The 14388-nt window shown below is 38.9% G+C and overlaps 1 protein-coding gene across 2 annotated transcripts in view; it reads left to right on the forward strand.

The window, feature by feature from the left end:
• Positions 1-703: 703 nt before the first annotated feature.
• Positions 704-14388, forward strand: part of ranbp9 (RAN binding protein 9) — a 29375-nt gene continuing 15690 nt past the window's right edge. The window contains exons 1-5 of one of the 2 annotated variants that reach the window (XM_056391798.1): positions 704-1459; positions 5179-5290; positions 7398-7450; positions 10295-10462; positions 11706-11728. In XM_056391798.1, the coding sequence (XP_056247773.1) occupies positions 1243-1459; positions 5179-5290; positions 7398-7450; positions 10295-10462; positions 11706-11728 (573 nt within the window). In that variant the 5' untranslated portion in view covers positions 704-1242. The remainder of the gene's footprint in view (positions 1460-5178; positions 5291-7397; positions 7451-10294; positions 10463-11705; positions 11729-14388) is intronic. The other variant, XM_056391799.1, reaches the window with a different exon arrangement.

A 14388-nucleotide genomic window follows, 5' to 3' on the forward strand; every position in this document is an offset into this window, starting at 1 on the left:
GACAAGGAAGAAGAATGTGTGGAATAAAAAAGACGATATTTCTGGTTCTGCTGCACTGATCTCAATACTTTTTTTTCAACTGTCCATTGTGAGTCTGACAGTGTTACAGAGGTGCAATGCTAAATGTCTAGAATACTCTTTAAAGGGCATCAGGATAAATATACAATACAATCAGAGTGGGAGCAACCAAGAGGTCAACAGAGGCCCACAGCTCCACTTTGCCCCGTGATCCTCCAGCACATTAATCTAAGGCCTGTAAACTAGAAGAGGATGTATTGTTTTTTTTATCGTTGTCATTGTATCAACATTTTACATAACAAGGTAAACCTCTTTAAGTACGTTCCAATTCAAGCTCTATTGATGATGATGATGATGATGATAACAGAAAAAGATAAAAGTCTTAACAGTTGATTTAAATGACTGTAAATGGGGGAAAAAAAGATCAAATCAGAATAAAATCCCTTGGTGAAACATATCAGATAGACAGATACAGTAAATTAATTGTACACTGAATAAATGGGCACACAGAGAGCAAGAGAGAAAAAAAATTTAAATCAGAAATTAAGAAAAGGCAGCATAATAGATGTACAGGACAGAGTGATGATAAAATAATATTGCTTAAGAAGAAGTGATGAATACAGAATACTGATGTTGATGATGAGTCAGTGACTGTGCCTACCTTGTAAGTCTATTGATGAGTTGTTGCCCTGTCTGCTGCACATCCACTGCTCATTCTGTGTATATACTTCACATTCCCATAGGAAGTGAGTGGAGCCGTTGTCAGCCAATCAGATTCGCGTATAACGCTCCGACAACAAACAAAAGATCGAGGCTAGCCGAGCTCCTCAGACTTAGTCGATCCGTCTAGCCTAACGTTAGTTCCTACTTTGCTCCCAGCAACGACTCGCTCCTCTGTCTTCTACCCACTTTCTTCAGATCCTGTGCGGCAGACCATCTTCTTCTAGTGGCGTTGTGTGAGCTAATGTCAACCTGAGCCATTCCAGCGATCGCTTTGCCTGTGCTGGCCAAGCCGAACGCGTTAGCTAGGTTAGCTACTCGGCTAACCAGCTCTGGCTGCCTCTACGAACAGCGAAGCCAGTTAGCTCAGCCTGCTAGCTAGCTAGCTTTGCTAAACCCCCCACCACCACCACCTCCTCCTCCTTAACAAACTTGACACTGACTGACACAAGTGGCTCTGGCTTGTTGCTGACAAGCCATTTCACTAATACTCGTGTCGTAGCCATGTCTGGACAGTCGTCCGGCTGTGGGTTTCTCATGTCGGTTGTTGTCCACGGAGACGCAGCTCTGAACGAGCAGGAAAAGGAGCTCAACCAGCGACTCCGACGGCTCTATCCAGCCGTTAATGAAAACGAGACTCCGCTTCCTCGGTCCTGGAGCCCGAAGGACAAGTTTAGCTACATCGGGCTCTCTCAGAACAATCTCCGCGTACACTATAAAGGTATGACACAAAGACGTATGCTCATTTTAGCACTTTTATTACCCAAGGCTAACGCCTAGGTTGCTAACGTTAGCTTAGCTTGACGGTTAACGGATCAAAGCCAGCTGCCGTTGTGGCTAAAAACAAAGTGGGCTAGGCTAGCAGCTTCATCAACAACAAGGCAGAGGACATCTTGCAACCCGACCAGCTGGCGAGGTGTATCCACAGCCAAAACTGACCTACTAGCTCGTTAGCTTTCCCGTCTATAGCTCTATGAACTGTCACCATGAATACTTTCAAGGCGGACCATCTGTCATGCTGTCTTTTGAAATGTAACAATTTACATGTAATCATTGTCAAACAAAGTACTATCTAAAATAATGTATCTGCTGGTTAGGCTCGTTATGAGGCATATAATCATTCCGTTTAGCGTTAGCCAAAATGGATAGGACTAGAGAGCCTCTTGGTAGGCTAATGTAGCATTATTAGGTGATTAAATGACAGGAAATACACAGTGTCAAATATCATGATTAGCTTAAGTTACTTTGAAGGATTGACAAGCTTCCACTGAAGTAGTTATTGATGACAGTATTGGTATATATAGTTCTGTGTTGCTAAGGGTTAGATATTAAGTGTCTTGTCTGACATTCAGGTTGGACCATTTGCTTAGCAAAGCTATCAAGAGGGTTTTGGTGCAGGCCTACAAGAAAAGGCTAATGTTTAAAAAAACAAGCTGTAACTGTGCTTCCTGGGTGTGTTCTACTATTCTGAGTCTGACTGGCTCTCAACACACACTCTTCCTTGTTACAGCTAGAATGCTCTGTATTTGTACTGCAAATCCACCTGGATATCTTACAACAGGTATGCATATGTTGAGTAACTTTAGAATTCACATATTGGAACTTTTACATGAACCACCAGCAGGGAGCAAACACAGATCACCACTTTAAAAGTCACTCTTTTTGAATGCTGTATTTCCACAGCAGAGTCAAGCTGAACATTTGAGTCTGACTGTGATTAACTATGTTTTACTATGTCAAATGTCCCAGTACTTTGGTACACTCTGGATGGGATCTAAATCATGGACATAATAGGTTGAAAATGAAGTAAATTAAACGTTGTTCAAGATAGATATGTTAACGTTTATAATTAACATAATCAACACTTAAATGCTTTGTCATCTAAAACCCAATTAACACAATCTTCCACCAGTTATTTTGTTACTTAAACTGAATGTCACTCAAGTTCACATATCACAAGTACCAGAGCTGAAATGAGTAATCTGCAACTATTTGGATAATTGATTCATCGCTTGAGGCAATTTCAACAATTAATTGGTTTCAGGTATAGAAATACAAATATTCTCTGTTTTTGCTAATTCTGTAAAAATAATAATAATGATAAACTGAAAAACTTTGATTTAGAAGTGTTGCTTGGACAATACCAGACATTTTAACATGTCCTTGGCTGCTTTGGGAAATCACAATGAGGATTTCCCACTATTCCCACTTTTTATAAAACAAACAATTAAATAAAAAATAACTGAGAAAAATATCAGTTTAATATAGATAATGATGATAGACATAGAGAATAGCCCCAAGAACTGCAGCAATGCAGTGTTAGAAAATAGCATCATTATTATTATTATTATTATTATTTGCAATGATGTCATATATTTGTCAGATGATGATGATATAATTAACATACTCATCACAACTGTGTCAGATCTTTGAACAGCTAAAGCATGTCAGAAGACTTTATCCCCAAAAGTAGAAATAAGCATGAAAATATTAGATTAAACAACACAGTAATGCGCCTACCTTCATATAGTCGAGCAATAAGTCAAACCAAAATGAATCACCAGCAATTTAGGTTATTAATTATCATTTAATTCTTTTAGTGAGCAAAAAGGGTTAGGGTTGGTTTGTGATTGGCAATTTCCCCTATTTTATGGTATTTTATGGATGAAAATGATTGATTCTATGGTTTTAAAAAATGAATCTCAACAAATATTAATTAAAATTTGAAAATTATAATATTCTTGAAACCTGACTTTTGAATACAGGCCCTGTTCATAATATTATATTTTTCCCATTTTCAGCACAATAATGGTGTATTCCTCAAGCAACCATTTTGTCGCATGAGTAAATGTAAAATGGAGGTGAAAACTTTTATTTAAGTCCATCTACTCAAGGCCATTTTCCAGATTTGAGTGGCTCCTGGGTATTCCTAAGCAATATCGCCCAGATCGCTAGTTAAACCTGCTCCTTGAAACAGACTTCTGGTGAGATGGTCAAGTCTTAACAACTTTTGACAGCTAACCTGCTATAGTTCATACAACCTATGTAATAAGAAATGCCTTGTCTTACAGCTGAACAATTTGAGAAAAATATCTGATTGTGATTTTGTGGTTTTCTTTTATTTCACTTGAGATTTAAATTGTGATTATTTCTTCTAGATTTAAGTCAAGCCTTTTGTTTTGATCTACATAGCATTAAACGAGATAAGTTTATATCTAATATTATCATAAACATATCTTGTTTCTAAATTAAAACTAATTAGATAAAATAATGCACTCCTTTGTTGTTGAGAGATCTTTTCCAAACCAACTTCTGAATAAACAGCTTGTTTACGACAGTCAAAACTGTGTGTTTAAGCTCTTTAGCTTTAGCTTTTATAGTAAGAAACTTGACATTACTCAGTATTTCCAAGTATAATCATGACATTTAAAACCTTATTAATAACAGCAACCAAGTTGTTTACTTATTGGAATCACTACAAACTGCAGCTTAGTAACATCTGACAGTGGAAACATTTGATACCCAACTAATGATGCTGTTGACAGCTCTGCATTGTAGCTGCTTGAGCTTATGTTAGCTTAGCAGCACGAGCTGCTTCACAGCCCAGAACCCAGGAGGTTTCAGATTCAGAGCATTTAAGGTGATAATTTTACAACCACTGAACCATCTTGTGCTCAAGCGTATTCATAAAAATTTCATCTAGTAAAACTGCGTTATATATTTTGGGATCACAGAGGCAATTCTCCCTCTTATTTATTTATTTTTTTTAAACTTAAAAGCAAGTCCCTCTCCACATCCCTTTGCAACACCTCGTTTCATGTGGAATATCTGTCAGACCATATATAAATCATTTGCAGAATGTAAATTAGGCAATTATTGTACTCAAAATACTACTAGTACACATTTACCTGAACAGATATTTGTATAAGCACTTTTGTGTTCAGGCTGTTTTCTTTCTTTTTAGTACACAATTTAGGTTGTACAATATTTATGGTATGGTTTCTCTGTAGAAGCGCCACTTCTGTTCTGATCCAACTTGACAGCAACTTTGACATTATCTGCTCAGTCTAGTATTCTTTCACTGTAGGGGAATAACTGGCAGGTATGGTCAGCGTTCATGGGTTAAAACTTTGACATTGAAAACTACTGGAACGGTATGCTCTCTGCTTGTTGAACACATGGTTTGAGCTGGCTTCATCATTGTCAGGATTTTGTGGTTTAATCTCCTCCACCGCCACTTGTGCTGACAGTCTACAAACAATCCTGCACTGTGCTTTGAATGAAAGTGAATCAAAACTGCTGGTCATCATCAGCCTAAGTAGCTGTAGAAATGTTTTGGCTGTCTTCACATTCTGCATCTCTATCCCTTCATGATAATGGAATGATTTATAATAACCACACCCTTTTGTTCTGGTGTCTGTGTTTTACCCTCACCCTAAGGTCATGGCAAAACCCCTAAAGATGCAGCATCTGTACGGGCCACCCACCCCATCCCAGCTGCCTGCGGGGTCTACTACTTTGAGGTGAAGATCATCAGTAAAGGCCGAGATGGGTAAGCACTTATAACAACAAAGCAAAACGTTTAATTTCAACACTTTAGCTACGTTAGCCGCTTGGCTCAAGGGATGGCAGCATCCTGAAGGTTTCTCCAACACTGGTCCAAAGTAAAATATCTCAACAGCTGTTTGATTGATTACTCTGAAGTTTGGATGAATCTGAGTGAGTTCTGTAGAGCCACTGACTTTTCATTATCACCAGCAGCGGGTGAACAGTTCAGTTATCTAACAATTCAGTTCCAAACTGTTCCTGTAAAACTACCACCTGAAATTAGTTGTTTGTTTTTTTTTTTCCCCAGTAACATACAATATTTCATTCAGCTGCAGTTTTCATGGTTGAAATAATAAAATTAGCTTAAAATGTTACATGGTAAATGTTAGCATAGTAACATGCCATCTATATGCACATTAGCATGCTTACGAACATGCTAATTGCTACACGCTAAGAACGTTAACATGTTTCCTTGTTATATATTCATAAACCAATATTAAGACATAAGCAGTGAGATCATAGCACAGTAGAGCTTTACTCCAATGCTAATGAACACTTAGCCAAATCTACAGCTATGCTAACAGCAAAAATGGATGGACTGTTTAGACTTTACAGTCTTGAGGGGCCACTAGCTTTAGATATTGTTTATCCACTAGATTGCCTATAGACTCAACTATCATAACTAATAAGCCGCTCACATCAGATGATGTACCATTTTACACAAAGTGTACAGTTGGTCAAAGCTTTAAAATACTGGTAACAATTGAAGGTTAAACAACTGACTAATCTAATGTGGATTTATATGCACTGTAGTCCTCCAGCACTGCGGCTCTTATTGTAGCTGCTTGTTGTTTAAGGCAAAAACTTGCATCAGGATTTTAACCAAGTCAATATGTAGCTATACTTGTATGTATTGTAGTTAGTTTGGTGCAGATAACTGGGGCAAGGGGGAGAACTAAAGCAGTTTATTTTTTTCTGTTGTAGGAAGCCCTAATTATCTCATCTGTTGGTGGCAGATCAGAAAAGAAATCTAAAGGAAAAAATTATGGCTGACAGTAGATAACAGTCTTGCTCTCCTTCTCTTCATACTTTAGATTCTTAGAAGTACATATCTTGTAAAGAAAATTTGATTTTTAGATATTCACATCAGGAAACTGCTTAACACCAAAAGTCTAATGAAGTGAAAGCATGATTAAATCTTCATAAGGCTAGAGGTCAATCTGTAATCTGAAATTGAGTCTTCAATTGTCTTCAAGGGCCTCGCTTTACAGTTTAACAGCCAAAAGTCACATGACTTGGTTCTTTTCAACCAATTTATCCTCTTTGACCCCGAGATGTTTGAATACTTTGATGATCCAAAAACTTGTCCACATTTAGTTGGATTTCTGTTGTGTAGTGCCTGTTAGGAAACAGGAATTTAAGCATTATTTGATTCAAAAGTTTAATTGGATATTTAAACATAAACTAGCAGTTTGGGACCAGGGATGGTTCAGTCAGTCTATCAGTCCAATATTTCAAGCCTGAGACAAATGCTTGTATCTCTGCTAAGGGCTGCAACTAAAGATTTTTTTTCATTATCCATTTAATCTTCTGATCATTTTATCAATTAACTGATTATTCAATTGGACAATAAAACATAAGAAAATGGTGAAAAATGGCCAACACAATATCCCGGAGCACAAGATGATGTCATTAAATGTCTACTTCTGTCTGACCAACAGTTCAAAACCCCAAAATATTCATTTTAGAATCACATTAGATGAAGAAAAGCAACAAATCCTCACACTTGAGAACCTGGAACTATGAAATATTTGGTATTTTTGCTTGAAAAATCAATAATTAAAACAGTTGCTAATTAATTTTCTTTCAGTCAACTACTAGATCAATGGACTAATCATTGCCGCTCTAGCTAGCACAATAACTACAACTATTGTTAGCTTTTGATGAAATTCTGTACAGACATTCGTGAGCCCAAGATGCATACTGAATATAACAATCTCACAGGCTGTAACCATGGCTGCAGACAATCAGATATGGGAGATGGTGAGGTATTTAGGATGTTTATCGGTCATGCATGATTTTACATTTTTACTCAACTGTCTGTTTCACAGGTACATGGGCATTGGCCTTTCAGCTCAGGGTGTAAACATGAACAGACTCCCTGGTAAGATGACACTTTGTGTATTTGTTTCATGTCAGTGTCTATTACTGCTGCCTTTGGGTGTGTCTGTTGTCTGTATGTGTCTACTCTATATTACACTAGCAGTCTTTTGCATTTGTGTGGGTGTCATTTTGTCTGTGAACTTGTTGTCCAGTCGAGAATGAGGTTGGCCTTCAATGCACTGGATGTAGGTGTGACTGTGAATGACAGACCATTAATTTCAATGTGTTATTTGTCAATTATCTGATTATGCATGTATCTATTCCTATTGTTGGAGAGGCTGAAATACAGGATTTCTACATGTGTGACAAGCCTGGAGTTGTCAGGGAAATGAATGAATGTGGTAGTTCCATTCAGGGAAGGTGTTCTCTCCCCTACCATGTGCCTATAGGTACACTATAAAAACAAACAAACAAGCCAAAAGATAATGAATAAGAAAACAACTAGCAGGACACTGAGAGATCACAGACCAATGTCAAACAACATGCACCAGTAAAAATCACATTTATATAGTAAATGTTCTAGATCTGCACCAAAGTTTTATGGGTTTGTCTCTGGCCCACCCCCCATCCCTCCACCAGGTTCAGTTCTTTTTGTGTAATCCTGCTGACAAATAAACAAATCTTTGGAGAAACATCCTCTTTGGAGGTAAAAATGATTTCCACAGATGTGTACTGTGAATTTCTGGTGCAGGCAAATGACTGTATGTAAGAGTGTGTGGAAGACTTCCTGATGCATTCACCTAAAAGAAAATTTTAATGGCACTCTGTACTCCAGGGAAATGTGCAGAACGAAAAGACAACATGGAAATTAGTAAAATTGAGATGGCACGGCAGTTTAAATATTTTGGAAGTATGAAGTGTTGTTTTCCCTATGTTTTTTCTTTAGTTAATATCTCACATCAACGTATGTATTGGATGCAAAAATACAAACAAGTTCAGATGTGGTTACAAAAGGAACTGCTGTAATTTCGTTGCATTTACGTATGCAGGAAGTCAGTCTGCTCAGAGTGAGTCTCTAACACACATGCTCTCAACTGGCTCAGCTGGAGAAGAATTGGTGTATGGTCCTAAATCTAAAATACTTTTTTGATCATATGCAGAGTCGGCAACTTTTATACAAACCCTATCTTTGACTGTGTGTTCTTAATACATCCATGACTACACGTGCTATTTGTAATCTATTAATAATCTAATTTATATGGTTTAATTTGATTTTCGGGGAAAATGCTTCAACAATTCTCTGCAACATAAACAAATGTAAGAGGGCACAGTTTTAAAACTGGTATCTAGAGTTTCTGCTGCTACTGGTTCTCTTTGCCATGACATGGTGCCATCAACACAGTGCTGGAAGTCGTCAGCTCAGCTCTGTCCACTGAGGTTATCAGGCCAAACAGGAGCCCCGGCACCCCTTCACCAATCTGAGAACTGGACCCACCCAAGAGCTCCAGACTCTCCTTACAAAGATAATAAGAGGCCCTGTGCAGACTGCAGAGTCCCAGCTGATGGATAGATGCTAATGAAAATTCAGTAATTGTGAGGAACCGATGCCAGACTGCTACAGAGTTGAGTGCTTTCTTCCAGTGATGAATGTGGCAACAGCAGGATTAATTCTGCAGCTCAACAGCAGCTCAACAGTAACTCACAGGATCCTGCCACTTGGTTTGTAAAATTTAAAACAGGCAAGAGGCCGTCCATGCTGCAGCAGAGGCTGCTGCTTCCTCCCCTCTCCCTCTGAAACTAGGATCGGACAAATGCTCAACACACACACACACAGTTTAATTCTCTTGAACTTTTACAGAACTTGTATTTTGGAGCTTTTTAATTTTAACACATTTTTGTTCATCACATAAAATTATTGGATTTTTTTCTGTTTTTATGCTCGTCACAACTGATATTTACTCATGTTAAGTTAAGAGTAGAGAAACAAAACTGATCTGCAGTCTGGTAGGTGAGGGAGTCAACAGCCAAAGAAAGAAATGAAGGTCAAAATGCTAAAAATCTCCAAATTCTGGGCTCGTATCCAGCTTTGTGGCGAAGCTGAATGAGCCGTGTCGTTGTGCAGCCACAGTGAAAACAACATGCTGTCCCACAGACTGAAAAGCGTGATTTCTGAAGTGTCATGTTGCAGTTTCAGTTTCCATACAGTGCTCATCATCAGCAGTCAGTCATGTATCCTTCTTCACTGTCCTTGAGCAAGGCATTGAACCCCTGCAGCCTCATTTTAAGGTTTTGTGGGTGAGGGTGTGCGAACAGTTCAGCTTGACAACCCTCACACAAACGGGTATTTACTGAAGCTTTGGAATAATGAGACTAAACTTCTACTTTCTGGACTGGTTAAGTTTTTTTAAAAAGCATAGCATGAATTTCTGACTTGGTTTGTTTGCACTGCTGTAAATATTTCCCCACAAAACCACAGACACACAATCTGTGGTTAAAACAGGATTTCTGGAGTTTGATTACCTTGTTTCCAGTGTAACACTCCGTCGTCTTTGTCAGTGCGTGGTTGATATTTTTCTTAGGGAGACAGTGCAGATTAGTTGAAACTCTACATTAGCATTTTGTCAAATCATACATTTACATTTGAATTACTTTTGCAGTAGACTTGGTTACAGCACTCAGGTCATCCTCACATTTCGTTTCATAGCTTTTGCTCTTATGCATCATGTTTGCAAGGGACAAATTGTGTCCATGTTGCTGCGGTTGCATCCTGTATTTGACTTCAGTGTGTCATCCCTAATTTCTTTGCGAGGCCTCTGTGTTGTTTGAATGTCATGTCAGGTTCAACCATCTTTTCGCTGCCTGCATAGCACTCATATTTGAACACTTTTGCATTCACATCCTTCAGGTTGGGATAAGCACTCATATGGTTACCACGGAGACGACGGCCACTCCTTTTGCTCGTCCGGCACTGGGCAACCCTACGGACCCACGTTTACAACAGGCGACGTGATTGGCTGCTGCGTTAACCTCATCAACAACACCTGCTTCTACACAAAGAATGGCCACAGCCTAGGTATGGAGCTCAGAAACCATTTTTAACTGATATGCTATTGTATAGGTCTGTGTATGTTACCTGTGGGAAAGTATTGTCGGTACACAATTATAATGATTTGGTATTTACTACTATGGACACATGAGGCCATCACAACCTATGTAAACAGGAAAAACCCGATGTACACGGCGCACTTCCTGCTGGTTTATGTCTTACTTATTTCCTGAGTGTAAATACTGCACAACTGATTCAATCAGCCAGCCGCAAGCAAGACAGTGTGCAGGAGTTAGGTTCTTTTTATTTTCATGCCTCCACGCCAGAGACAGCGTCCCATTCTCATTGACATGATATCTCAGCAACGCCTAGAAGGAACTTCCTCAAATTTGTCACAAAAATTCACTTGGATTCAAGGATAAACTGATTAGATTTTGGTGGTCAAAGGTCAAGGTCATGGTGACCTCACAAAACATGATTTTTGCCTTGTGAATGCAATATCTCCAGAACTCCTCAAGGGAATCTCTTCTAGTGTTGTGCAAATGTTCATTGGACCCAAGGATGACTTGATTAGACTTTGATAGCTAAAGATGAAAGGTCATGGTTAGTGTGGCCTCACAAAACACTTTTTAGCCATTACTCAAGACCTCACACAAATTGGTTAATATTTCAAATGATTCTGGATAAACAGGGATGTTACCTGAAACTAGTCCACTAGATTGGCGCAGACAGACAACCACGAGGTGGTAATTCTAATTTGTTACATCATTCATTTTTTTGTACAAAAAGGGTGACTAAATGTGTACCCCACTATAAGCAACAAATTAAGTGCAATTTCCTGCCAAAAATTCAGGACCCTCACGCTCTCATGGAAAACAATGTGGACAGGAAATCTGAGAATTTGTTTATACTCCACATTAACATAGTTACTGTAAAACCTACATTTACACTGAGCTAGTTACTGATCACACCCCTCCCTTCCATACTAAACTCACCTCAGGGTCCAGTGGGAGACCACACTGCTTAGAGTCATAATCTTTTTTTTGTTTGTTTTTCTGTACTGTACAAATTCTGCCACACATGCCTGGGTAATGTGTTTCCAATGTCTTTCTTATTTACATGAAATTAAAAAAAACAGGTTTCTGCAGAAAGATGATGGTAACCAGATTAGCTCAGTACATGTAAACACAGTGACTGTGTCCTACTGGTGTGTGCAGATGTAGGAAAGACTGCTCTCCTTCATGCTGACACTTTCCTTCTTCCTTTGCAGGTATTGCCTTCACAGACCTACCAGTAAGTACCCACATTCAGTTCACTTCTGTGTTGTAATGAAATCTTTTTCTTCTAGTTTCCATAATTAATCAGGGCTGTAGGATGCGGGGCTATTTATAGAAATGCTTCATGTCCTTCAGAATGTCCACTGTAGTCAAAATGTTTACACTGCAAAATGGATCGGAGGCTGGAAATTTGTGAGCTTCAGATGCGGATCAGAGATTTGGTGGTTCCCTGGAAAAAAGAGGGCACAGTGGGAGAAACAAGTTTGGGCAGATTTCGCCTGAAATTAACATTGTCAAGTACTACACTATCTTAAATCACATAATAATACTAATCTGCTTGTTTGCAAAAGGGGTCGCTCATCATGACAAACCCACACTCTTACAGGGAGCTTTTATAACATCTTTCAGCTCATTGTTTTGGTTTCACGGTTTTGATTTATTCTTGTGTCTTCCATTGCCTTGTTTTCAGCTGTAGCAAACAGCTTTTTCTGGAAGAAAATGTCTGATAAACGCACTCCCAACTATCGATCCAGCAGAAAACAGCAGCCAGACAAAGTTAGAGATTAGCTGGTGAACGTGATGGAGCATTTAGCAGCTAAAGAGCTAAATAATTTTCTCAGGCCTTTAAAAGATAAAACGGAGATAACAGTCATCAGCTTGTCAGAAACATGACTCCTAATGCTTATGTTGCTTCATGTCTGCTGGACGAGTGTTTAAGCAACTGCTAACGAGTTTACCAAATCATCTCAACCAAAGGCAATGTCAGAGTCTGGTTTACAGCTGGTTTCTGCTGCCACTTAGTAGCCAAAAAATAAGTTACTGAACGTTTAAATACTAGTTGAATAAAACGTTTTGAATCCTGTTTAGGACATCACTTGTGCTGCATTGTGTTGTTGTGGCTCATCATCAGGCGAGTCTCACCCCCATCAGCTCCCATGCTTCATTATGTAAACGGCTCCCACAAAAAGTGGACATTGATTCTAATAGGATTCATGCATGTATTAACTGCATCGAAATGTGAGGGACACCCTTTTGTTTCTTGTGGTTTTTCCCCCCTTCTCGCTCGGTTGCAAATGAGAACGAGGCCGGCTGTTTTCAAGGGAGAAGAAAATAAGAGTCTTAGCCGCAACAATAATCCATTGAGCAGCAATACAGGCTTGGCTGTGAGCCAGACATTCATGTTCATCCAGAGTTGTGCTCTGAAGTGCGTCACCTCGGCACAGCTGACCTTTGTGGTTATTGGACCATGACAAAGGCAACTTTTAAGAGACACTCACACCTTTGTACTACTATTCTTATAGGGACAAATTTCTTCCCCAACCAATTGAAACCAATTCATTAACCCTTTGACTCAGTCCTATCTCTTTTTGAAGACTTGTTCTAACTCCAAACTTACCCTGCTACGTCATATAATCAGCTTTTGTTGTAACCACATTGTGAAACAGTAGGATTTAAAACTTTTGGTGATGCTTTCAGGGCACTTGTACCAGTCCACGAACAATCTGTCAAACACACAGTCGTCATGGTGGATGCCTCTTGTCAGTCACCTCCTCCTCATCACAGCTGTTGTAAGGGACTTAAAATAAAAAGAGGAAACAGCTGTTCTCCAAATCAAGAAATTGACATGTACTTCACCTTTTGGCAGGGACATGCAACATGCCAACAACTAGCACGGAGAACCCTTAAACAAGTCGCATCTCCAGCAAAAGGAATTATTTACTCCTGTTTGAGTAATGTTACACTACAGTGGCCATGTGCTTTACGAAATGACTGAGCCTTTTGTAAACTTGAAACTATATATTTGTCAGCCGTTTTTTTTTTTTTTTTTTTTTTTTTTTTTTTTTTTTTTTTTAAAGATTTACAACTTCAGTAGGAACCAGTGGCAGTTGGGAAATCAGAAACTACTGAGAGACGGACTAACACATTAGCTGGGTTTCCATTGCAGTTTTGTGCCAAATAAAAGGTTTGTTTTTTCATGTTTTTTTTTTTTTTTGTTCTTTTTTTTTTTTAAGAAAAGTCAGAAAAAACAAATGCAAATGGTCTGTGTTTCCACATCCTCCATTGATTAGATATACTTATGGTATGTGAATGAAGCTGGATTTTTTCCTCTCGCAATATCATTCCAATTAAACATGACGATGTCATTGATGTGGTGACTTGGTGTGACCAACGTTAACACAACTTTTGTGTTTATTTAAAATTCCTCACTGACAAAGATGCAATGACACATTCCTCTTCTTACCACACTGGGACCTGCTGCTTCTGCCTCTCCCTCAGCTGTCTCATTTCCTGTGCCAGCAGCTTCAGTGACCAGCGACAGGAATTGAGAACTGACTTGTCCGTTCACTATCCACCGTGTCTGCGTCTTCTAACATGTCTCCCTTATTTCCCTCTTTCTCTCTTTCTGTTTGTCTTTGCGCATTAGCAGAACAAAACAGTACAGGGGAGCGAGAGGAGAATAGGTAATCGATCGTGAATGGTGTCATTCTGATGGATTAAAAAACATACAAATAAAATGTCAAAATGAGTCAGCGGATATACTTGGGCGGCCGTTAATGTACCTGGACTGCCCACCCAAGTAAAGTACAGTTCTTAATTAGAAATTATATGAAATTAGAAATTATGAACTGTTCATAATTTGCGCATTAAGCAGGTTAATGGAAACACACCTAGTGT

Source organism: Seriola aureovittata, chromosome 12 (genome assembly GCF_021018895.1).
Source record: "Seriola aureovittata isolate HTS-2021-v1 ecotype China chromosome 12, ASM2101889v1, whole genome shotgun sequence".
Taxonomy (NCBI): domain Eukaryota; kingdom Metazoa; phylum Chordata; class Actinopteri; order Carangiformes; family Carangidae; genus Seriola; species Seriola aureovittata.